At 46.2% G+C, this 26,653-nt stretch overlaps 1 protein-coding gene across 1 annotated transcript in view; it reads left to right on the forward strand.

Moving 5' to 3' along the window:
• Positions 1-26,653, forward strand: part of FBXL6 (F-box and leucine rich repeat protein 6) — a 169,124-nt gene that overhangs the window by 130,229 nt on the left and 12,242 nt on the right. Inside the window, exons 7-9 of the mRNA XM_086966505.1 lie at positions 8,714-8,827; positions 18,536-18,767; positions 19,204-19,444. Coding sequence (XP_086822631.1) covers positions 8,714-8,827; positions 18,536-18,767; positions 19,204-19,444 — 587 coding nt within the window. The remainder of the gene's footprint in view (positions 1-8,713; positions 8,828-18,535; positions 18,768-19,203; positions 19,445-26,653) is intronic.

The following is a 26,653-nucleotide window of genomic DNA, read 5'->3' on the forward strand; positions in this document are numbered from 1 at the left end:
CAAACATATACTAACACATATTTACTCTCTTATACAATCCCTGATACAAGTTCACAATGATCCATACAGCCACTCACACATTCACTGGCTCTTATGCACAGATATTTATATATGTCAACTCTCACATGTACTGTGTTTTACATATGTTCTTACTTTGACATGTAGCACTAAGATATCCATTCACTCACCAATACACTCATGCACACAGTCAACCGCCCATACAGCTTTTTCCACATGCACTTTTGAACCCATACATCTAGTGAATCAACTGCTCACACATCTATGCACAGAGTCATACACCTCCCAGCCAGCCACACACACACTCAGTCTCCCATACAAATACTTGGGCAACCAATCAATAACCCATATAGTTACTCATATAGCTACTGATCAACACATGCAGCAGTTTACAGAACAACAGACATAATGATGCACAAATTAAGACAGTTTAGTCACTTACCCATGCACTCAGTGAGACACATTTAATCACTCACTCATACAGTCAGTCATGCACCTACTAAATCCTTCATCCAGACACTTATACATCCACTCATTCTTCAATATGTAAGACATATTTTAACTTTACAGAAACATACAGTCACTGGATGTTGTCATCAGTGATGTCATCAGTGATGTCATTTGAGATGTCATCAGTGATGTCATCAGTGATGTCACTGACCATGTCATGAATGATGTAATATGTGACATGATCAGCAGTGGATTGCGGGTGCGCGATATATAGTTAGTGCAACTAATTATATATGCGAATTTCAATGGTTTTGTGCGAGTAAAATAAGGTTTTGTAAATGCTAATCCCTAACTATATATGGTCTATAACCTATGGTTTTTTCAGTGAATTTTCAAGGTTTTGTAAATGCTAATCCCTAACTATATATGGTCTATAACCTATGGTTTTTTCAGTGAATTTCAATGGTTTTTTAATAGCAAATATCAAAAGCTGTAAAATGTATTCTTATTCTAATTCAAACAAGTATTTTATATTTTTGTAATATATATTCTTTTTTTATTTATTTTTTAATTATTTTTTTTGTTTCGCTGCCGATCCGCGAACCGGGCAGCTTCCCGTTAGCTTCATTTTGTTCCGCGATCCGGATCAACATTGTGACGCGTCGCGTAAGCGCGACGTATCATGTTACCGCGTAATGCGTCTTATGACGCGCCGCGTTAGCGCACCCGGAAGCGCTCCGGAATGCGAACCGAGGCGCAAAGCGCAGCGCCCCGGAAGCGATCCGGGACGCGGCGCGGAGCGCGTAACGTAAGCATAACAGGTCATGTGACTTGTTTATAAAACTTTTCATTGGTTCATTTTACTTTTGGTTTCCTAATGATGGAAGGCTTGGTCATATGACCTAAAAATAACACTTTTCATTGGTTTAGAACATTTTTTTCCCCCAAATGATGAAAGCCCCACCTTTTTTTTCTCACTCTGACTTGTAAAGCAAAGGACCCAGATGCATTTACAGTTTATCACTAACAATGTTCCAGGCTAATGTATTTTCCCGGGAAATTTACAACTGTCCTGCAAGTAAAATATTCCTATTTCGAGAAAAAGGGCGTTTCTTCGTCCCATGAGGGAGCCGTTGAGCAAAAGAGGCTCGGCCTGCTGTCTTAGTCGCTGATAGGCCTGAATATCGGATTCTTATCGATCACTTTATGTTGCAGGAGTGGAAAACACAACAGCCCTTGACCATTTATCTTTACAGCATTCCTGCGTATTATACCTTTTAACCGTCATGTAATCGGGCTGCTTTATTTCACTTGCCTTTTACTGATTCGAAAACAGTGGCTATTATTCAAAACTTTACCAATCTAGGTACTACTACCATGTTTTGTTTTAAAAACCTTTATTGTGAAAATGTCAGTATACAAATACGGGCCTATAACCACGTGGGCCGGCCACGGAGCAAACTGGAATCGTATATGATGAGGGGACATTTACACTGTAGAAGAACGTAACGGGCGGGCCATTAGGTAGCAAGAACTAAGGTGTCTAACAGTTGCGGAATCGGTGGACGTAAATTTTATAATTAAAGTACGACAGGGCCAGTTACAATAAAATTTTCTAGATATACATTTGCGGGCAAGTACCATGGGTGACGTTAATTCGAACTTTGAATAGTACAGTAATCAATAACACATCAGAACTTAATATCAATAGGGATGTCCAAATGTTCAATCAGTACTCGTCCCCGCCCGCCATGTGCTTCAAAACTGCATACGTATCTCGTGATATCAAGGCTGGGCAACCAGTACACAACAAGGAGTTGCGAGTCCCATTTATACCGGCGCCATTTTGGGCGAGGCCGGGCAGGTCCAGGATATAGTCAAAATGTCTCCACCAACCAGCGGTCGGACCAGAACCCCTTTCGGCAGTCAAAAAAGGTTCAGTTAAATGACAACAGAAGAGATAGGCAACAAGAACCATCAGTCAAAAGAGGGGAGGGCAAGTTCTTCCCTACCGGGTCACGTTGGGGCTCCACCGGAACTGATCGAATTGGTAGTCTACAGTGTTTCTGGATGTTTCAGACTGAAGCTGGCGTCAGCATGAGAGCACCACCATCTCGTGGCTCCGTCGTGGCCATTCCGCAAGCAATCATGGCAGCCGCTCCCCACCGGAAGCCTGCGGGAGTCGGGGGCCCCGGTGACTTTTGTAGAATCTTCAAGGCTGAGGGGACGCTTTCGGGAATGGGGCCCATGCCCTAGCAGGCAAGCGTCCGAGTTCCAGGGTGTCCCAGGGCCATTTTAGTGGACCAGGCCCAAATCCGAAGAGCCGGCCGCCATTTTGAGAGTCCTGTGGCAGCCGCCTATCGCTGCACCGCAAGAGTGGGCGCAATTCAGCTTGATGGTGGGCGAGACGCTGTAGCCGCAAGAGCGGGCGCAACTCAGCTGGATGGCGGGTGAAGCACTGTGCTGCAAGAGCGGGCGCAACTCAGCTGGATGGCGGGTGAGGCACTGTGCCGCAAGAGCGGGCGCAACTCAGCTGGATGGCGAGTGAAACGCCAAGGGGCGCCCCACTGCAGCTGAGGAGCCTCCACCTGGGGAGGCCCGTTCGCACCGCCTCCCCCCCCCTTGCGCCCCACGCCGTCTTTCGGCGCAGCATTGTAGGATGGCCAGACCAGTGCGGCAACTTGCTGGACACCACCTCGGTGCCGTCCGGATCTCGGCGCGTTGTGCTGCCTTCGGCCTATTCGCACAACGGTCCGCTACTGACGCCGCCTCACAGGCCGACGGATTTTGTAGGCTTTTTATAGCCCAAAGCCGACTAAAAGACAGCCCAAAGCAGCCCATTGTTGCTACTCCAGGGAGGGAGGGGCAGGGACAGTGTCAAGCGGGCGGTGAATGCTTTGAGATGGATGTTGCAGCAGGCTGCCATGTAAATAGTTGTTTAAAATGTTTTTTTTTTAACGTGTTTACTTTGTTGGAGCGTTGTATATATTTATAAGTTATTTAAGTGTTATAATCCTACTACTTTGTTGGAGTGCTATATATTTGTAATGTGGCAACGAGCACAAAGATGTTAATGTTGTGCGTGATCTAGTCCAATCTGGTGACGCCGATAGTGGGTATCAGCAGACTTTCATTTGTATAGGGTTTGTCGGTTATTGGGCGGGGTGGGTGGTAGGGCAGGCATGCTTAGGCAGCTTCAGGCTCGGTTCCACACCTTACAGTGAGAATCCCCTCCCCAATCACAATACAGGATCGTTATCAGATAGTAGGAACAGCAGGACATTCCGACGATTCCCGGAAACATGTGGTGTGACGGATCTCATGGGGTGGGGGCCTTGATCTATTATAACTCCTTTGAAGAGGGGTGATTCTTTACAGTTTGGGCCATAAACTACATCCGCAGGGCTAGGTGATAGCCTGGGACCGGCCTGGACAATCGGACATAGAGGAAGAGGAGTGTCAGAGGGTGCGGTAGTGAATAGGGTGAAAGGGAGGTGTCGGGCGGGCACGGGGTGTGATTCTCAGGGAAGAGCAGCGCAGATGGGGGGAGGTTTATGGCCCATGCATGAGAGAGAGAGCGGGGGTGACCAGTGCGTGGGGGAGATGCTTGCGAGGGTGGGGAGCCGTGCTGAGGATCGGCGGCGTGCAGAGAGTGGGTCTGGTCAAGGCATCTAAAATGGCTGCCGTGCACGACAAAAGTGTGGCATTGGAAAAAAGGCAAGATGGCGCAGACAATGTTTATCAATACGGATTAATTTTCCACAGAGAGAGCGGGGGTGGTCAGAGAGGAGGAGACGCGCTGGGGACCGGCGCTGGGGACCGGCGAGGGGCAGAGGGGCCATAGCGCTTTCAAAATGGCTGCTGCTTGCTAGAGCGTACGTGCCTGAGTGGGGACAAGGTGGCGCCGATTATGTTGACATCGCAAACCAGATTTTAACACATAGACATGGAAGTGAAAACTGCACCTTTGCTCCCCCCCCCCGACTGACACCCTCCTTTGCCTCAGCTTGGATCATCATTTGCTAAAGTGTTCGAAGACCCCACCGTGAGTATAAGCACTACCGGGGCCTTACTGCACACCCTGAGAAAAACTACGCAGCAAGACAATCTCTACCTTCTCCCTTTTCCATGTTCCAACGCTTTGAAATGAACAATATATTTACTCGCAGTGACAAAATGGCGGTCAACACTTCCTGATTTCCTTCGAATCGAATGTTAACAGACGTCACGCAGCAAAAAAAATTCCGCTCACGCGCAGCCGCTGGAAGACATGTATCAACATATATGAGCCTCCTCAGCCACCCTCAGAAAACCTAGGGGGTCAGGATACGTCTCCCGTGCCCCCTTATACCCATTTCCCACATTGTTTTTCCTGCATCTTGTGATTTAATTAAAACGAAACACAAAATGGCGAACTCCCGTTACGCTACCGGTGAGCGACCCGGTTCGCGTACCGGAAAGCGCTTCTACCGCGAAAAATCAATTTTTTTTTATTTGCCCCACGGGACCCTTTAATAACCCCAACATCATTCCTAGGGGGTCAAGAGGGGTCTACCTTGCCCCCTTTCATTAAATTCCCCCTTCGTTTTTCTCCTCCTCTTGTCTCTCGATCCTACCGAGAGACAAGATGGCGGCCGGTCCGGACTGTTTAGAATGTTGACAGACACCGGAGAGCCAATCAGCTTCGCTTCGCGAAGTTCCGTTACGCGTCAGGTACGCGAACCGGAGCACTAACCGGAGCGCTGTCACAGATATATCTGTTTTTTAAAACGTTAATTTCTCAAAATCCTCTGGAGCACATATATTGAGACATAGCAAAGGCACGTCGGGCAAACCATATCTACAATTTTGCCAAGTTTCGTGTAAATCCATTCAGCTGTTCGAGCTAAAAGTGAGTCCAACCGCCCTATGGAAAACTCAATGTTAAAAAAGCGTTTTGGGACCCCCCCTTTTTTCTCGGCCCCCCCTTGACGAAACCCCCCCCCCCAAATTTTCAGGGGCTGCTCAGAAACAAAATGTGCCATTTTCCTGAAAATTTCCGCCAATTCCGTCCACAAACGCCAAAGTTATTCGACATAGAATTTTCAAAAATCCCATAGGAAAAAAATCCTAACTATATATACCTACTGGCGACCGCCAGTAGGTAATATATGTATATTTTGCTTTGTTTCTTCTTACCACGATTTACCACGGATGAAGTCACGGCACAGCAACAGATCAGTTCACAGATTTTTATTTACACACCATGTGCAAAATAACGTGCATCAATTAACGGACGACCTATGCGTTTCGGCTACTCCTAGCCTTCCACTGGACCATCATATATATATATATACTTGGTTAAAGACTGGCAAAGCTGCCACTGCCTTGCACACTCCCATGTCATGGTGCAGGTACATAGCTGATTAGTAGTAGATGATTAATGACTCATTCAGCCTCCTGTGTCTAGAATACTTCCATGTCAAAATTCAGGTACGTAGCTGGTTTGCATAAATGGTTAATGACTGTATCAGCCGCCTGTCTCTAAAATACTCCCATGCTAAGAGACACCCACCTCCCGGCTACAGGAGCACACCAACAAGAATAACCTACTGCAGGACTATGAATTGGGGTTTAGACCACCCTGCAGTATTAAAACGGACACAATTCAGCTCAGTGATGTCTTTTTCCTCAACAATAAAAATGGCCTTTCATTCCTGGTCCTGCTCAATTTCTCTGCACCTTTCAAAGCTGTTGGCCCTACAACATTGATCCACGCCTTGAAAATTCACATAGGTCTTACTTGTACAGTGTAGGATGGTTCACATCCTGCCTCAGCTACTAATTACTGACTTGTTCAGATAGGCACTACCGGATTCAGGACTCTCCCTTTTACCTGCGGAGTCCCCAAGGGTTCCACTGTGTCATTCACCATTATCGGCTATTCCATGGAGCCCTTGCAGATAGCTTACTCAAGATCCACTGGTATGCGGACAAATCTACCTTTATCTGAAAATCTCCTCACCAACGACATACAGAGAATGAAAGCCTGCCTCAACTACATCCAATCTGTCAACAAACTACCTGATACTCAACTGCACAAAGACCGAATGCCCTCTGTTGCCAACAATGTCAAACATTCTCTTATTCAGTCATGACCCCGTAACGTAAACAAAACAGGCTTCACGCCCCAACTGACCGCACAGGCCAGATCCCCTGGATTCACCCTCAATTCGAAGAGCTCTCCCAAAGAACAGAGTTTCAAGAAGACCCCAGCAGCCTGGCTCCAACCATCTCTCCTGATAAAAATTAAACCTTATCTCCCTGGAAAAGACTTAAGACCACAGTTCAGGCTCTGATCCTCTCCCGTCTAGATAGAGGCAACGCCCTGCTCACTGGCATCCGAGAGACCACACGCACTCCCTGACAGACATCCTGTATGCAGCAGCACAGCTGGCTACTGGACTGAAGAAATCCGTCCAGATGACCCTTGTACTAAAGGATCTTCACTGGTGTCCCCTTCGCGCCTTCTCCCCTTGGGACGACTGGAAATCATCTAAAGGAAAAGGGTTGTGGACCAAGCGAGGATGATAGAAAGGTCTCCCACCTTCTAAAGGGAGTTTCATGACTGGGTTTGAGAGAGGAGTATGAACAGGAGAAAGTAAACAATCTTTACTGCCTTTAGTTAGGGCTCATATTTTAACCAAAAACCACTTTGTTAATTGAACCCTACTTGAGCCTGGTAAGTAGGACCTTTCATCGTTGGTATTGACCAGGTTCCATTTTAGTTTGATCCACTACACTCTGGGTGGGTTACCTGTGTGGTGCAAACCTGAGGATGCAGCTCCCTGACAATGTCACAACTATTCTGTACAAGATACTATGCACTTTATGATATTCTGTGACTTTTTTTATGTAATCCGTAGGAAGTTTGTTATTCCTATATTGACTGGTAAAGGTTTTCTGCAAGTTAGACCTGCCCTACTTTACCTTCAAATGCTGAGTAACCCTAGGGATATTTTTGCAATTTTTAGCTTCCTTGTAGCCGCTATGCGAATCAAACAAAAAAGATGTGTCAGACCAACAATTGTATAATTATCCGGCATATTACAGGAGTGTTTTTTATATTTTTTAATTTATTCTATTTATGTAATTTTATGTTTATTGATTAATGTTTATGATTATATTGAAAAAGTTTTAAATGTGGATTAGTCTATTGTTATCTAAATGTATTTTGTACTTTTATGATTTTAATTAATCCAATAAAGTGGATTGATTGATACTGCTCTGTGAACGGTGGTGAGATAGGAGGGCTATAGAATGGTTTGTAGACTGGTGAGCTGAGGGAAGCCCATCTTTATTAACCTTGGACTCGAGCATTAGGTTAGACATTCCTGCTCCACACCCGTTGTCTATTGAATCTCATCTTCAAAACATTAATCTTGCTCCTAGCCTTCTGCGGCTCTGAAAGGAGCCATAGAACTAACCACGTCTTCAAATAGCACCTTTACCATCTCTTGAAACACTGCTCCCAGTGCTAGAAATTAAAATGAACAGTGTAAGAAGACACAAAGGCAGATCGCCAGCAGGAAGAAGTGCATGAAGCACTGTTGGCGCCTTGATACCCTATCGGGTGATTAGCCGCGCTTTATAAATCCTGTTTGATTGATTGATTTTCTTAAACTTTCTTTCCACACGAAGGGCTCACGCAAGGAGCTGATCACAGGTCACCACTACGCTGGCCAGTTACAAGGAGCATAAAGGCCTTTACTCACTGGAAGAATTCAAGTTAAGACATATTTTCAGGTTCTCAAGCAAAGCCTCAGGCTGAATTAAATCATATTTTTCTCTGACCTGTGCATTCACATAAACGGTGCAGTGGCTGCTGCCTGTTGATTATCTTTGTTTACAGCATGCCTGAATTGTGCTGGAACAACCTCAGCTGTCTAACACACAGTCAGTGTAGTATTGTAGTAGTAGAATTGTAGTATTTTTGAGACTCAGTGTGGCATGAGCTGTGCTATCGTTTCCGGCACTCCCTCTAATGAGTGCTGTGAGCGGTTCACTGGGTGCACATCTTGTTGTGTGGATGAGATATGGGTTCTGTGCGATTGGTCAAAGTTCCTCTATAGATCTCATAAGCTGTTGTGATCTACCTCTTTGAATATGTTTCCTCCTTACGTTTTCTTCTGAGTTGTTGTGTGTTTGATTTAAGCATCCTGTACTGTGACATTTTCTCTAAACCTCTCAATGCTTCCTTCTCCAGAGTGGATGCTGCTCCGAGCTGCGGTTCCTGGAAGTGACCACAGAGATCAAGCAAGGAACAGATTACTTGGAGTTCTCCATCGAGGCCCTGCAGGCCGGATGCCCAAAGCTGCAGGTATTACATGTCTGTGAAGCTCTTGCCTCCCCGGAGAAGGTCTCAGCAGGTTTCAGGAGCCACTATTTGTGTCACATCATAATGTACTGAGGAACATACCATTCTCTGTATGGCATGGCATTTATATGGCCAAACCAAGCTGGGAGTAGTGCACTGTTGAGAGGGGTGGTTCATGATTGGGGGTAACACATTTGGATTTATACACTTTAAATTGAACAATTACATGTTCTGTTTTTACACATTTCAATGTGGGTTCAGAGCTCCACTTCCCTATTTCCTCATTGGCTGATGAAATTTTGTTTTTCTCTAAAACATTCTGCCAACTTGCAAAGGAGCTATGTGCTCTAAAAAATCTTCAGGATTTAAACCATTTCTGGACTGTCACAAACAAATGTCTGTGACAAACCCACACAAGGCAAGCGTTAGGTGTTTGGGCTTGGGACACGACTCTCAGTCATGTGAAGAATGTGCCCTCATAAATCCGAAGATAATCCGGGAACGTGACATTAAGCCGTTTGTCACTGAACACCCAAAAAAAAACTGTGCAAGTCCTGCTCCGCTTGTACTCATTCCCACTCCTGAGGACATTCCTGCAACTGGTCCTCATGACGCCTGATGTCTTTTGGTAAGTCCTAATCGAAGTTGATCCGAAAACACAGTAAAGCAAAGTGATAGTCTTCCCCATCCAACCCCATTCTATCTCTAGAGCGGTTGTGAGGGCATCAACGTGCCATTCGGTCTCGCTCCCAATCCACAGAGGATTCCATGATTGGTTCCCTTGCACCCGGAGTTCACCGGGTCAGCAACAATTCTATGCCTTTAGGAAGGCTATAATGCTCATTGTTAGCACGTTTTCTGTTCCATCTTTTAGCGCCTTTGACCCAACAGGATCCAGAGGGACCACCACTTGGGTTACCGCCGGCTTGATACCTACTCTAGGACCTTTCAGAGTCGCATGGTTCGATTTTCTGACCCCTTGGCCCTAAGGACTCTAGGTGCTGCCAGAGCCAGAATTCCAATTGGACTTTGCAACCGATACCCAACCCACTGAGCAATGTGTTATGTTTTGTCTCTCTGCTTATCCGTACAGAGGGTCCTAGTATGGAATATGTCTGTGTCATTGTTCTGGGTGGAGTGAGAATGTGGGGAATGTCGGTGACCATCGGAGAGGGCCAATGAGCTGTTGGGTACTGTTTGATATTGCTCACTGCCATGTACTCTAAACCACTTTAACACTCTGCTTCCTGCCTGATTACGCACGAGTAGAGTGTGAAACACGCCACAATGTTTGCATGAGAAGTGTTTCTGGTAACAATTAATCCCATGAAATGGGTCAGGGACAATCAGTGGACACCTGAAGAAGATCGGGAACGACCGGCCCAAGACATCCTAGTTGGTCTGGATTGGCCAGGTGAGTGTAGTACCGGGAACTTTTCGGCATGAGCATCTTTCCCCCAGTCAGGCTTCTGCTTTGGTAGTATCTTCTGTTGCAGCAGCAAGTCAGGGTTTTGCATCCGCGCCTGCGTAGTCTACATCTCCATGCATGGAGATTGATTGGCGTCAGTTGACTGCGTTTGTCCTCCCTCTGGAGGTTGGGGATGTTGTCCTTGCTGCATGGTCCATGTACGCCTGGTGCTGGAACAGATCGGTGGCCTGGTGTGGTGTCCACAACACAGACCCGTTACAAACCACGCAGTTGGATGTCTTATTGTTTGTTTCATCTTTGGAACATCAACAACTTGCAGTAGGCACCCTTCAAAGTTATTTGTTGTCCCTTCTGGCCTTTTTGCATTTGCCAGACCAACCCTGCTTTTTAAAATCACCTGAGGTTTCTAAAAAGTTTTATACACATTTCTCCCCTAAACCGTTTATGTCACAGTGTGATCTCAATTTAGTCCTGACTTTCCTCGTGTGTACTCCTTTCGAGACGGTGCACAGCTGCTTATTGCATATTCTGAATCGTAAGTCTGTGTTCCTTGTGATTCCCTCAGTTTATCACTCAAGTGAACTTCAGGCTCTCTCTGTGCAGTCACTGCCGGAGACTACCAGAGCTCTAACATCGTGGTGCGCGTGCTGGTAACTTTTTAAAACTCACTGCTGGCTTTTTAAATATAATTTAGCAAATCTTCCTCACCTTTTATTGTTTGTGGTGCGAGGCAGTAGCTACCCACCTATGCTCCCTGGTCCGTCACGGCAAGTGCCGATTGTACGGAGGGGGCGGAGGGCGCGGTCAGCACACCCTCACTTCCGGCTGGGAGAATATTCCGCGGGTGAACTGGCTAGTTGTTGAAGCCCTGAGACTACATTAACCACTGTAAGGGCGGACACTGGGTCTATTGAATGAGACTGCCGGAGCTCTAACATCGTGGTGCGCATGCCGGTAACTTTTTTAAAACTCACTGCTGGCTTTTTAAATATAATTTAGCAAATCTTCCTCACCTTATATTGTTTATGGTCCGAGACAGTAGCTACCGGCCTATGCTCCCTGGTCCGTCACAGAAAATGCCAATTGTATGGAGGGGGTGGAGGGCACGGTCAGCACGCCCTCACTTCCGACTGGGAGAATATTCCGGGGGTGAGCGGGCTAGTTGTTGAAATCCTGAGACCATTTAAAATCATGACGATACGGACGCGCGCAGCGGACGCGCCAGCGGACGCGCCAGCGGCGCGCCAAAGGCAAGCCCGTCTGCGCCCGTCCACGCCTGGCCCGGGCCTAGGGCCAGAACCTCTGCGCAAAATGGGAACAAAGCGAACAGAAGGGTTTACAGCAGCATAGAATTGAAGGAACTACGGACCAGGCCGGATTGTGAGATGCTCAATCCATTGGAAGAAACCAAACACTGCACCAGCTGCTTGCTGTCCCTTAACTACACACTTTGCGGAACAGCAGCGCGTCAATACCAGCAGCCTGGAGTGCGTTTAAGTAAACAGATAAAGGCAGCTCTGGTGAATGTAAGGTCCCTAGTAAAACATAATACTGAAGTAGCCAACCTGATTGATACATATTACCCAGATCTGTTGTTCATAACGGAGACTTGGGCAGATAAAACCTCAGATATTGATCTGGATTTAGCAGTCCCGGAGGGATACTCTATCCTTCGGGCAGATAGAAGCTAAACGCCTTTGGACTCCTGACTGGTGGCCTCAAGATCTGAGCCCAGTCCCTGAGCCCAAACAGGTTGTGAAAGATCTTGGAGTAAAATTGGATCAGGAGCTCGCCTTGAAACAACATGGAAACCAAGTGGTCGGCTCCTGTTTCCATGTTATTGGGCTTCTCCGGAAAGTGTTCCCCCCTTCTCCCTGATACCACCAGAAGAACTTTGGTACAGGCGCTCGTGTTGAGCAGACTAGATTATTGCAATGGATTGCTGCTAGCTGCCAACGAGGGTATTATTTCAAGATTACAGGTTGTGCAAAACACCGCTGCACGCCTTGTTCTTAATGTCCCTGCTCGTACTCCATCTAAACCCCTGTTAACCAAACTTCACTGGCTTTCATTGAAACAGAGGGTGATGTTTAAAACATGCTGTGTCATTCACAAGTGCCTCACAGGGAAAGGCCCCGACTACCTGACTAAAAAGTTTAATCTATATATCCCCTCCAGATCCCTTAGATCAGGAGATCGAGAATTGCTATGTGTCCCCAGGATTAAGAAGACAAGACAAGGGGGAAGGGCCTTGTCAGTGGCGGGCCCAAAGTTGTGGAATAATCTCCCCATAGAAATCAGACAATGCAGAGAACATCTTCCTGTCAGGAAAAAACTAAAAACTTTTCTCTTTCAGCACTAGGCCATCTATCTAGGGAGGAATGATATATGATTGGGTCCTCTTTGCTCACAGATGATGCCAGAGGCGCGGAGATACTCCTTCGGGAGTTGATTCCCAGCGCGGTATACGTTTGCAAATAAAATAAAATAAATAGAAATGGGAAGCATGGGGGAGGGCTTGCAATCATCAGTAAAGATGCATTTCAGGTGCGGGGCCTGGAGGCCCGGAGCTCCCCTGAGTAGGAGACTCTACCTTTTAAAATCGGCATCACTAATAACTATACCTTTGATGGCCTTATGTTGTACAGGCCGCCTAAGGCCAGTACCCCCCTGTCACAACTGTTGGGCCCCGCTCTTGAGTCCAGTCTCTCTGGGGCAGACTACACTATCTTGGGTGACTTTAATATCCACCTTGAGAAAGCCTCAGAAAAAAACACGACACTCATTTCAGAGACTATGGATAGCTGCGGCTTGACCCAATTAGTTCAACAAGGAACCCATTCCGTTGGTCACACCTTGGATGGGATCTTCTCCTCTAATCCTAACATCAAAATAGGCGATGTTATTTCGGTCACCTGGTCTGACCACAAAGTTGTCAATTTCGCCCTAACTATTGACCATGCAAAAACGGCCAGGGTCCAGCAGGGGGGGGCAATTCTCCTACCAGGAATGGGATAAAATTGATATAGCCAAACTGCACGCACAGCTTGTAGCCACTGTATCAGGTTTAGACCAGGACAGTAATCTAGCCACGGATCAAGTATATAACTGGAACAAAACAGCGGTTCTTTCAGTCACACCTATTAGAAAGAAAAACCACAAGAGGAAAAACACCTCTGAGTCTTGGTTCTCAGAGAAATTAAGATTGCAAAAACAGACATGTAGGCGGGCCGAAAGGAGATGGAGGGTTAACTATGAGGATAAGGAGAAAGAAGTTTACTGCAAATCACTAGCTACCTATAAGAAACTGATAGCTAAAGAAAAATCAGCCTTTTTCGTAAAGAAAATCAAGGAGGCCAAAAACTCTAGCAAGGAACTCTTTGCCACTGTAAAAAAACTCACTGAGCCAGCTGCCAAACTGATAGAAGGCAGTTTAGAGCTGTGTAACAAATTGGGGCTTTTTTTCACTGACAAAGTGAGACTTACCTATGAATCCTTCTCGACTCCATACTGCGACTCACATGCAATAGGAAATTATCAGCCTAACCCCGGAAAGCACTCAGAGTCAAGTTCACCAGAATTCCAGTTCTTAGCCTCGTCAGCAGAACAGATTTATCATCTCATTACGTCAACCAAGTCAGGGGGTCCCATGGACCCTTGTCCCACTAAGGTCTTGCACACGTTCCCTGAGATGCTTAGCAATCAACTACAGCTGCTCTTTGCCAAAATAATACAGGCCAATTGTTTCCCGAAGGCTTGGAAAGTGGTCTCTGTCTTACCTCTCCTTAAAAAGCCTAACCTTGACCCTTCAATCTCAGCTAACTATAGGCCAATCTCGAGAATCCCATCCCCTGCCAACATTTTAGAAAAACACCTGAACTCTCAACTTGCTGGGTTTGTTAGGGACTCTCATGTGCTAGATATATCACAATACGGGTTCTGGGAGGAACATGGGACTGAAACCGCTCTGATTATGGCAGCGGAGGAAATTAGGAGTATACTGGATGCAGGTGGGAAGGCTGCCCTCGTATTGTTAGACCTTTCGGCAGCCTTCAACACCGTCAACCATGATATAGTCCTAACCCGTCTGGAGGAAATAGGCCTGCATGCATCTGCAATCGCATTACTGGCTTCTTTTCTGGGAGAAAGATCCTTCACGGTCCAGCTGGGGGAATTCTCATCTAAACCTTTCAACTCGACCTGGGGGGTTCCTCAGGGCTCGTCATTAAGAACCACCCTCTTTAACATATATGCTGCCCCTTTAGAAAACATCATCAGAAACTGCGGCTTTCTACCCTTGTCCTATGCTGATGACACCCAAATAGTGGTGGCAATATCAAACAACACAACCGAGATAGTGGACAGACTCAGGTACTGCATGGATCAGGTCAGTCAATGGATGCATGCAAACTGCTTAAAATTGAATGGTGATAAGTCAGAGGTCTTGCTGTTGGGGGCTGAACCTAACATCTGGTCACGCAATTGGTGGCCCGACAGTCTTGGCAGATGTCCGACACCTGTGGACAACGTAAGGAACCTGGGGTTCATGTTTGACTCCAAACTTACTATTAAGGCTCAAATCAATAAACTCGCCTCCTCTGTATGGTACACGCTGAAGTTGATTAGGAAACTGTTGCCATATATCCCTTCTGACACCTGCAAAATCTCGTAACTATGCTGGCACTATCCAAAATGGATTATGGGAATGCCCTGTATGCAGGGCTTCAAAAACAGTTATTACTAAAACTTCAGCGCCTCCAGAACGCAGCAGCCAGGCTGGTATTGGAGATTCCCAGGTTCGAACCAGTGGCCCTTTAATTGAGCAGTCTCCACCGGCTACCCGTGGAAAAAAGAATCCAATTCAAGTCAGCCTGCCTGGCATACATCAAGCCCTCACTTTCCTAAAACTAATATACTACATTACAACCCGCCTAGGACTCTTAGGTCCAGCAGTGCCAGGCTTCGCAAGACTCCCAGATTTAAACATCTAAGATAGGGGGGGAGAGGTTTCCTACTGAACACAGCTAAAACCTGGAACAAGTTACCTGTAGAAATAAAAAACAGCCCATCATTGTTGTCTTTTCGTAAGAACCTGAAGACCTGGCTTTTCTCAGCATAGCCCTGTTTCCTGTGTTCGCACGGCTCTTCCCACTTCTGCAGGCATAGTCATTTTTAGCGCCAAGATGCCCTTGGGCATTTGTGCGCTCTACAAATCCAATAATCAAATCAAATCAAATCACTGTATCCTGCCTTTCCTTAGACAAACTGATGTTGAGGACCAAGGTGGGCTTTTTGCAAAAAGCGGTGACTCCTTTTCCTGTTGGGCAATCGGTTACCCTCCCAGAGTTCCTTGCTCCACCTCACCCCTCAAAAGAGGAGCAGAGATTTCATCTGATGGACCCCAAAAGAGCCTAGAGCTTTTACATCAATTGCACCTAACACCATCCTCCGGATGATCCTCTTTTTGTGGGGTTTTGTCAGGCGAAGAAAGACAAAGCAGTTCAGAAAAAGACACTGTCAAGGTGGATAGCACTCTACATCAGAATCTACCTCTTATTGGCATTTGTCAGGCTGCGACGTGGGCAGCCATACACACATTCACAAAGCACTACTGCCTTCACAGCAGGTCAGGCGGGAAGGATGTTTTCTACATTTGGTCCTGGAGAACCTATTGGTCTGATCCTATTCCACACACCCTGCACCTGTTTTGGTATCTATTCAAAAGAAAGTAGTCCACGGTTTGAAGTATACATAAGATGAAGTTACCTTCAGTAACTCTCTTTCTGGTGGAGCACTGCTTTGTAAAAGTTAATGGATTCAGCCAGGAACCTGGGTATATTCAAAAAGTGGAAAATCTGCGGTTAGAAAGAGTATCCACTGGAAAGAGCATTACAGAAGGTAAGTAACTTGTTCTTTAGGCAGACTTAAGTGATTTTCATAGCGTGTGATTTATGCAGGTCTATACATTCAGCACAGAGAACAGGTTGTTTGAGAGTTCTTCCTATGTATACCAAGAGAGGAGCCACGTCGTCTGATTGATAATCATCTGTCTGCTGGATATGGTTCATGGGGTCATGTTAGATGTCTAATAGATGTAAGACTTGAAGTCTGACTCCTCTCATAGCTTGGCCTGGAAATGGCAATGCAAATGTGTTTATAGAGCAGGCCCTCAGCCGAGCACCATAAAGTGTATAAGAAATGATTGAAGATCTTGTCTATATAAGTGGACATGAGGATGGGAGGGGGGTCAGGCGGGAAAAAAAGAACTATATTAGATTGAAACTGTTGACATGCGGAGCAGGACCTCTAAATTATGGCGACTGAGGTGTTTCCTAAAGAGATGAGTTTTTAGATTTTTTCTGTCGTGAAGGAGCAGTGGGACTAGTGTGATCTATGGTACTTTCAAACCCTCGGTGCAGATCTTGGATCAGGGCCCTTTCTGTAGGTTATCCTTTTGATCCCTAACTCCGCAGTGTCTTGGCTTCTTGTGTGCTGTTGGCCTTCCGAGAAGAGATGATTCTTTACAGAATGAGGTGGTTCTGAGAAGCAGTGAGGCTTGTGTTTGTGTCCTCTGCCCTGGAAACCCCATTCTGTCTGGGATTTGAGTCTGATCAGAATTTCTAACAAACTGATGACGTGGCATGCTGCCTTCTTGACAGCAGAATTAGGCAGCCCCTGACTCTTTGCTGAATAAAATAAAATATGTCTATAAGAATAAGCTGTATTTCTTCTCATAAACCTGTATATATATGTCCAAACAGACACTTTTTCTTGCCTGACATGTTGTACACTTTTCATTTAAACTTGGCAGTGTGTCTCTGATTCATTTCCAGTATTTACTCTTGTGTTGGAGCAGCCTCTCTTCAGCTTGAGTGTTCGCAGGGTTACAAAGTTTCAAAAGTATAGAACTAAGTCTGTGTTTTTCACCCCTGCTGAAAAGGAGCTCTGGGACCCTTGCCAGTTCAGTTGTCAAATGTGTCTTCAATTGCCAAATCCTTCTTGAATCAGGCACCAGAGTCCTGCAGCAGTGACCTGTCCTGCAGAGTAGCTGTCCCCCTCTATTGCTGCTAATGTTGTGTAATGAGCTGATCACCGGCTTGACCTGACCATGCCTATCAGTGTTTTAATTAGATAGATGCTGGACATCATGCATTGTAATTGTAGCATCGATTACGAGTGAAGCGCCTTGGATGGGATGAAAGCCACCTCAACTCTTTCCTTACAGAGGGGTAACCTCCTTTTATGTGAAAGAAAGGAAAGAAGGCCAGGTTTGTGGGTGGCCCGGGCTGAGTGAGTTGTGCACTGATAATTGTGTTGCTTAGCTATATGTTTAGTAGTATTTAGAATGTATTGATTCAAGTGTAAGATGTTAGGAGGACCGTTGGTGGAAGGATGCTCAGGAGTTAGGAGTGTCCGCCAGTGCTCCTCAGCCACAATAAACACTCTCTGCTTGTTGGAGTGAAGAGTGTTTACTTTGTAACAGTACGATCTGGCCAGTGCATCGTAGATATGGGACTGAAGGCTCTTCTAGACTAAGAGCACAAGTGTCCACTCTCTGTAATCTGTACTTCTCTTTGTGGCCTCATGTTACCCAACAGGTGTGCAATTAAAGCAAACATTCCTAGGCAGGAATATAGTGAAAAACTTTATTCATATTTCTCTAAAATTAAGCATAAAAGACAAGGTAGAACAGCAAATTGATCAGACGCATGAACATGTATCATATGTCTTGTACATTCAATTTTCTGGATTCATTGTTTCCTTGAAATACTGAATGGTGAACACATTGTACCTAAATCATGATGCATCAATTTGCTGTTCTACCTTGTCTCTTATGCTTAATTTGAGATAAATATGAATAAAGTTTTTCGCTATATGTTTTAGAACAGTTGTTTTCTCCTTATCCTGAGTTCGTGTTATCACTGTGGTCATGTTGAAACTATATTAATGTAGTCTGAAGTGTTAGACTGCCTAGGAATGTTGGCTTCTATTGTATTATTACCCTGTCCTAGGAGTTCTAGACGAATTGCAGGGGGTCCTTGTTGTTTGCATGATTGACCCAACAGGTGTGCATCAGGGCTTGCTGAACAATCCGTACAGAACAGAGCTAATCGTTGTGTTTGACTACTGAAAAATGATGATCTTATGTTTATTAAACAACAAACAGGACGGTAGAAATGTGTGAGGAGTGTCTGAAGCTGCCAGTTGTGTTTGTGCCTCTGTTTCAGCCCACACAGTAATGTAACCGTTGCCTCTTTTGGGGGTTGCTACCTTCCCTTTAGGTGCTGCACTTGCTGAATGTGATATGGTCGCCCAGGTCACGTCCCCGGAACATCCCTAGTGACTTGGGTTTCCCAGAGCTGGAGGAGCTGTCTCTCGCTACCTCCTCCTTCTCCTTTGTTGGGGATGACGAGTGCCTGAGAATATTGCAGACGTCCACCAAGCTGCGTGTGTTAGATCTACGTGGGTGTTATCGAGTGACTCCAAACAGCCTCCAGCAACTGCCTTGTTCAGGTAAGAGGGCTCAACAAATCCCAAAACTGGTATATAGAGCACAAAGTTAGGCAGCAGGGCTAGTTCCCTGAATGTAGCGAAAATTTCAGCTCTTGCTCGAGTTTTGGTTTGCAGAGAGCAAAATCTTAGATTTATACTCCCTTTGTATGTCTCATCAGGTCTCCCAACCTTCTGTGTCAACATCCATTCCACACAACTCCCCACATGAAGAAATCCCCTGGGCGCTGAGCCTTTTCTTCTTAGGCAGCCCTTGGATGGAGTATGCTACCTATGTACATCACACCACAGATGTTTCAAAGTTTCAATTGCTGCGTCATAATGTAATACGCACCATTGTCATGGTTTGTTCGTATGCACTGGACAATTAAAGAAGCCCACAGATAAATATTGTGGTATACAAGATTTATAATGTATTGTAATGTTGCTTCTTCCTCAGATCTGGAGAACTTGTACATGGGCTTGTACTGCAGTCCTAACAATGTGGGCTTGGCCAAGGAGGGAAGCCACCTCATCACCAGGAAGTGGCCGCACAGCCTGCGTGAACTGGACCTGATGGGCCAGGGCTTCTCCGAGCAGGACCTGGAGCTGGCCATTGCCACCTTGGCAAGCGATGGCAATATTCCGATGCTCCGCTCCCTCAACTTGGCAAGCACAAAGGTCACCTTGAAATCCGTCCGGTACGTCTGCACCACTGCTTGAAACCGAAGTAGGGATCAGGATGGAGGAATCGAGTGAATGGGATGGTGTGATCGGACAGGGGAGGAGACAAGTATGAATCAAAAAAGTTGAGCAGGAATGTATAGACTGTGACCGAGATGAAAATGAGTGTGAGATTGACTGCAGAATTTGCTTCCGCTGCTGTGCAGATCTGTCCCAAGAAGGTTTTTGCTATTCCAAATCCCCTCCTCGTTGCTAATTTATGTTATGGTGAATGGATGATCAGACAGGTAGGACTTGTGCCACAAATGCTCTTAATCTGTAATTATAGTACAACCGTAACAGAGCCATTACTGTGGTCTCGTTCGGACGTGCTCCAACGGACATTTGGTTGACTGTTCCGAAGACTACGATTTTTTGTAAAGCCCTGCAAACCATGGTGCACTAACCTCAGAGAGTTTTAGATCAGAAGCATAGAAGTGGGGATAGCGGACATCTTTTTGAGTGAAAATATCAGTGGAATTCATTGATCGATTTCGCTGATAGGATGGTCAGAGAGGCTTGGAGAAGAGCCAAAGGGTCAGGAATGAGAAGGACTTATGGGACGGAGATCAAACTAGGCATCGAGTAAGAGAGGCTGCGATTTCTATCGTTAAACTAGATGCTGCACAGTGAGGGCTGGCTTATGTCTGCTTGAAGAGATGGGTTTCTAGTGGACTGCTGCGCTTGAGGAAATCACACTCCTGTCATAGGCTCCGAGATCGAGCTCACAGGGACGAGCCTTGCTCATGAAGTGGCCTTCAGGTCGGCCAGCTGAGTAGACTTGTGATTTGAAGACTTTAGGCATCAGGACCCATAGTACTGATAGGGTGCACTGTCCTTGCTTGCGCCTTGGTGCACCTTTAAACAGCCTATAGGTACCGCTTGGCATCAGGGCCCATAGTACTGATAGGGTGCACTGTCCTTGCTTGCGCCATGGTGCACCTTTAAACAGCTTGTAGGTGCCTCTTGGCATCAGGGCCCATAGTACTGATAGGGCGCACTGTCCTTGCTTGCGCCATGGTGCACCTTTAAACAGCCTATAGGTGCCTCTTGGCATCAGGGCCCATAGTACTGATAGGGTGCACTGTCCTTGCTTGCGCCATGGTGCACCTTTAAACAGCTTGTAGGTGCCTCTTGGCATCAGGGCCCATAGTACTGATAGGGCGCACTGTTCTTGCTTGCGCCATGGTGCACCTTTAAATAGCCTATAGGTGCCTCTTGGCATCAGGGCCCATAGTACTGATAGGGCACACTGTCCTTGCTCGTGCCCTGACACACCTTTAAACAGCCAGTAGGTGCTGGTTGGCTATTTTTTATATATTTCCTTCTGCTTTTAATGATATGTGAGCTGGTGCAAAAATCATTCAACGTCAGCCAGGTTTGAAACTCAAAGCCAAGCTCAGATTGACCGGAGCGCTTTAGAAGCTAAATGGATGTTCACCAAGATGTTTTCCTTCTGATAACCGGAGCTCACACATGGATTCCCTTCGGAAGAGTAGAGAGAGGGCCTTGCTGAACCCAATACAATTATTATATCAAAATAAAGTGGCAGAAAACAACATCACATCAATTAAAAAGTATGCATTTGCCTGCTGGGATGGTCTGTTCTAGTTCACTTTTACCCGTCCATGAGCAGAGCTCGCACCTTGCCCTGTGTGGAAGTATCGTCAGGGATGGTAATGATTCCCAAGTACCATCTGATATAGTAGTGCCTCCCGCTGGGTATCAGGGTCCAGGCACTATGTGAAGATGTCTCGACCACTCTTATTACCTGCTGGATTCCATAGTTTATCCACACCGTATCACCCCGGCAAAGGAAGTCAAAACAGATCAGTTATATGTGCTCTCACAGGTATCACGCTTAGCAGTCGGAACATAAGGATATCTCTTACATACGGGGACCCATAGCATCTCTGCTATTCACCAAGGTCCTTGTGGCACACTGTCACACAGGAGGCATCCTAGCAGTTCCTGTTCTTCATCACCAGCGACAGGGACAGCAAATGTCGTACTTGTTCTCTGGGGTGGTGGGCAATGATAAGCTGTGTGGAATCTAAGCATGGGCTGAAAATTCGTTCCGCTCGCGGAATTTGCAAATTTATGGCAATTTCGCGGTTTGCGAATCACGAGAAATTGCCAAACAATCTGCAATTCACAAGTTGGTGAATTTTCTTTGCTTCTTCGCGCTTCAAAAATACAATCTTGCGTGTGCGCCGTTGACTTACCAAGATTCTGAGTTTGCCGTGTTGTTTCTCTCCCGCGAACAAGATGGCCGCGCCCATATACGACCGCATGGGTAACTTCGTGGTAGCCGCGGTGAAAAAAATCCTGCGAACTCGCAAAAATAAGAAAATCCGCAACCTCACGAAAGTTTGCGGATTTTGCGAACCGCGAGTATGCTTTTGCGTGAAGTCGCGTACCGCAAATTCACAAAATTCGCCCATACTTAGTGGAATCCTGAGAGGTGGTGTGTGGCATCCCTTGCAGGCCCCTAATGAGTCCCTTAATTGGGAGCTCACCTGGTGCCCTACTGGAGTTAGTAGGTTGACCCAGGGAGCACCACTCACAGTTTAACCAGAATGCATTTTGTTTACATTCCTGTGACTTCTAATACCTTCCTGTGGCTTCACACTGCAAGAAGCTTTGCGGGGACCAGGATGGCCTCATGGAATCTGCCCTCTGCTGGTGAGTTCCAGACCCTCCATCCCTTGAGCCCTGGAGGGTCCTGTCTGCCCTACTTGAGGGGTCCTGTGTGTCTTAGGGGCTCTGTCTGTGAACCATAGAGCAGTCTCATCCTTGGATCCCCAACGTAGATGGAGCAGAGTATTGTGTGTGTGTGAAGCACCGTGAGATGGCTTTGATCGTTTAACAGCTTCATGGACATTAATTGGGGCTTTAGTTTGGTGCATCTCAGACTAATGTGTGTGGGGAGGTATCAGGGATTTGAAAAGCTAGAGATTACTCTACTGGAATGGGAGTGTGGGAGTGCGGGTTTGACAAACCGGCGTGGAGGCTGTATCAGGGGTTTAACAAAAAGTGGTTTATTGATAAGAAGAGGATTGGTAGGTGGATGGAATGAGGGTCCTTGGTGGTCCTCTTCTTCTGAGGACTCCTGTGAGCTGGAGGGGGTTGATATGGGCAATGGTGTTGTCTTGCTTTCTGGTTCCTCTGGATCGGGATGGTTTCCCCGGAGGCTCATAGGAGGAGAAAAAAGAAAACAAAGGAGCCGTCAGAAAAATGGTTCTGTTGCTATTGGGGTCAAGTCTGCCTTCACCACACCCTGGTGTTCTATTGAGATCGTTGGTGCCCGTATATGTCAAAAGAAAAGGCTCAAAGCCAAAGAAAACCGAGGGTAGAAGGAGTGGGTAATGAGGTATTTTACATGCCAAGGATATAAGAAAAGGAAAGGTGCGCAATTCTTAACTGATAGGTTACTTGCTCTCAGTGTTCTTTATCCTAGGGTGGCATATGGAGGTACAGTAGCATTTGAGACCCTCCCCTTCACTATTCCTCCCCTTAGTACTCCCTCCCGCTTCTACCCTCCCCTCCCTTTCTCATCAACCCCAAGCCATAAGTACTCACCGGCCCCGCCGTAACTCTCCTGAGTCACGGCCGCTCCCCAGCATCCTCCGGACACCACCAGTCCTCGAACCAGCTTTCTTCGCCTTCTTCTGGGTTCCCTGGTGCTCTGGTTTCCGGTAGGTCGGGTCCCGCGTCTTCTCTCTCGGGTCCCTCGTCTTCTCTGCTACTCTCGGGTCCCTGGTCTTCTCTGCTGCTCACGGGTCCCGCGTCTTCTCTGCTGCTCTCGGGTCCTGCGTCTTCTCTGCTGCTCTCGGGTCCGGCATCTTCTCTGCTGCGCTCGGGTCCCGCGTCTTCTCTCTCGTCCACACCACCTCGGCGTCTTCTTTCTTCTGCCCGAATACTTTCTGCCGCCCCTTTCCCAATCCGCTGGTCTCTTATTGGTCCCTAGGTTTCTGTTCCGGTTTGCGTAGGCGGTTCTTCCGGGTTGTGCCTGTCGACGTGCTCCTGTGGAAACAGATGAGAGGAGTATGGACGGTGTCTCGGAGGCAATACCCGCGATGGTGGCCCCTCCTTGAAGCAGGTTCGATAAGCGTCCTTCCCCTCGCTGTCTCCTCCTCACATCCCCTTTCCCTTGCTGTCTTTCTTCTAGAGTTTGTATCCTGAGGATATCTAGACAAATAATCAGCATTCCCTTGCTCATATCCTTTTCTGTGTTTAGTATGGAATCTGTATGGTTGTAGGGAGAGAAACCATCTCAGTACCTTCTCGTTATGACCCTTGTTCCTTGCCAACCATTCTAACGGGGCATGATCAGTGAAAAGGGTGAATTCTCTTGCTTCCAGGTAGTACCTCAAGGTCTCTGTAGCCCACTTGATAGCGAGGGCCTCTTTCTCAATTGTAGCATAATTCCTCTCTCGTGGGAAGAGCTTCCGGCTAATATACAAAATTGGCTTTTCTCTTTGTGGTGTGTCTTGGGATAAAACAGCACCTAGACCTTGATCTGAGGCGTCTGTTTGCAAAATAAAGGGTCTGGAATAGTCAGGGCTGATCAGGACAGACTCAGAAGTTAGGGATTTTTTTAGGGACTCAAAGGAGTGTCTTACTTCAGTAGGAGGAGATTGCAATATCGCTTCTGTTCTGCTGTTTTTCTGAAGTAGATCTGTTAGGGGGCTGCCATTTGTGAAAACCTGGGGAAAAACCTTCTATAATACCCTAACAGCCCCAGAAAGGATCTTAAATCTTTTATGGTTTTTGGAAAAGGTATCTGTGAAATAGCCGTTAATTTAGATGTCTGTGGTCTTATGACTCCTTCTCCTAATAGGTATATTAAATACCTAACCGTTTGAGCAGCCAAATGACTCTTGGCAGGATTGATTTTCAACCCATGTGATCCTAGTGTGTAAATGACTTGACAGAGATGTGACAAATGTTGGTTCCAGGTGTCGTTATATATCACAATGTCATCGATATATGCCTCAGCGAACGCATTATGAGGCCTCAATATCATGTTCATGGCTCTTTGAAATGTTGCCGGCGCCCCATGTAAGCCAAAAGGTAACATCTTAAACTGATATAAACCATCAGGGGTTGAGAAAGCCGTTTTTTCCCTGTCTTCTTTTCTTAGAGGTATCTGCCAATACCCTTTACATAAATCCAGGGTACTAATATACTTAGCTCGCCCTATTCTTTCTACCATTTCATCCACACGTGGAAGGGGATATGTATCAAACTCAGATATTTAGTTTACTTCCCTAAAGTCAATACAAAATCTCACTGACCCATCTGGCTTCGGTACGAGCACAATGGTAGAGTTCCATTCGCTTTTGGATGGTTCTATAATATCCATCTGTAACATCTTTTGTATTTCCTCCCTTATAGTCAGACGGCGAGATTCAGGAATGCAGTATGGTCTCAGTCTAACCCGCTTATCTGGTGGGGTGTTAATGGAATGTTCAATAAGAGTGGTTCTCCCTGGGGTCGTGGAAAAGACAGTGTCCAGGGGTTGTAACACTTTGGTCAAATTCTGCCTCAAAGATTAGGGCAAATCGGGATCAATACATTGATAGAATAGCAGATCATGTGGTTCTACACTATGGACTGACACTGGAACAGGCCCTTCCCATTTCTTTAGCAAATTCACATGACAGATTTCAGATGTTTTTTTTGTTGCTGTCTACTTCTATGCGATAGGTTACTGGGGTGACTTGTTGGAGTACTTTATAGGGTCCCTGCCACTGCCCTAATAGTTTTTGATCCGAGGATGCCATCATAAGTAACACAAGGTCCCCCACTTGAAAAGACCTAAGTTTAGCACCTTTGTCATATTGTTTCTTTTTGGCTGTCTGTGCGTTTTCTAGATTATTTCTGACAATGTCTCTAATTTGCCTCAAATGCGTTTTTAGGTTTGAGACGTAGGCAGGAAGAGGTTTTGTGTCATTTTGTTCTGTTTCCCACTGTTCCTGGGCCATATCGAGCAATGTGCGAGGCTTATGCCCATACAATAACTCAAAAGGTGAGTACCCCGTACTCTTCTGTTCCTTACATCTAATGGCGAATAGAGCCAAAGGAAGGATGTCCTCCCACCTCCGGGCTTCTAGGTCCAATAATTTCTTTAGGGTTACTTTAATAGTGGCGTTATATCTTTCAACCAAACCATCAGTTTGTGGGTGATATGCAGCCGTTCTAATTTGTTTTACCCCTAACTGAATACATATGTCTTTCATCATTTTGGAGACAAAGGCGGTCCCTTGATCAGTCAAGATCTCCTTTGGGAAACCCATCCTAGAGAAAACACCGATCATAGCCTTGGCAATGTTGGCTGTGTCTGGTCGGCGAAGTGGTATTGCCTCTGGAAATCGGGTGGCATAGTCAACTATGACAAGTACATATCTACACCCGCTTCTGGAGGGTAACAAGGGTCCGATTATATCCATGCCAACTCGACAGAAAGGTTAATTGATAATAGGAAGAGGAAGCAATGGTGCCCGTGGAGGGTGATAACGGCTATGCGTTGACAAATTGGACATTCCTTGCAATATCTTTTCACTTGATGATATATGCCTGGCCAGTAGAATTTTTCTAAGATAGTTTTCTCTGTTTTGTCAGCTCCAAAATGGCCTCCTAAAAGATGACTATGAGCAAGATACAACACTTTCTCTCGAAATGGTTCTGGAACTAACAACTGTGCCTTTTGGTCAGGATTACCTTTTCTATATAATAAGCCATTCTTAGTAAAAAAAATAAGGACCTACATGTTGTGGGTCTTCCTCCTCAAGTGCCTTGTTCCAGGCTTCCTGCAGTACAGGATCCTCTTGCTGCGCAGCGTGAAAGTTTCTGTCTGTCTCCCATGGGTTCTCTACTGGAGTGGCGGGCATTACAAGGGGCTCTCTCCCTTTTTCGGCCCTTCTCTGTCTTCGGCTTTTCCTGGGTTTAAAAGACGGCCACTCCCTGTCTGTATCTTGGGAAAAAGAGGCTGATGCTAATCACTCGTCTTCCACCGAAGAGGAATCCTGTAACAACTGTGGTAGTTTGGCGTAATCATTGCCTAGAATCGCTTGTTCGGGTAGACGGGGTATCAGTTCCACGGTTAAAGATGTTCCTGAATCTTGAGGGTGTTGTATGAGTACTCTGGCAGTGGGGTATGTTTTGGTGTCACCATGTACACA

The sequence above is a fragment of the Lissotriton vulgaris genome, chromosome 4_1 (assembly GCF_964263255.1).
Source record: "Lissotriton vulgaris chromosome 4_1, aLisVul1.2, whole genome shotgun sequence".
Classification (NCBI taxonomy): Eukaryota; Metazoa; Chordata; class Amphibia; order Caudata; family Salamandridae; genus Lissotriton; species Lissotriton vulgaris.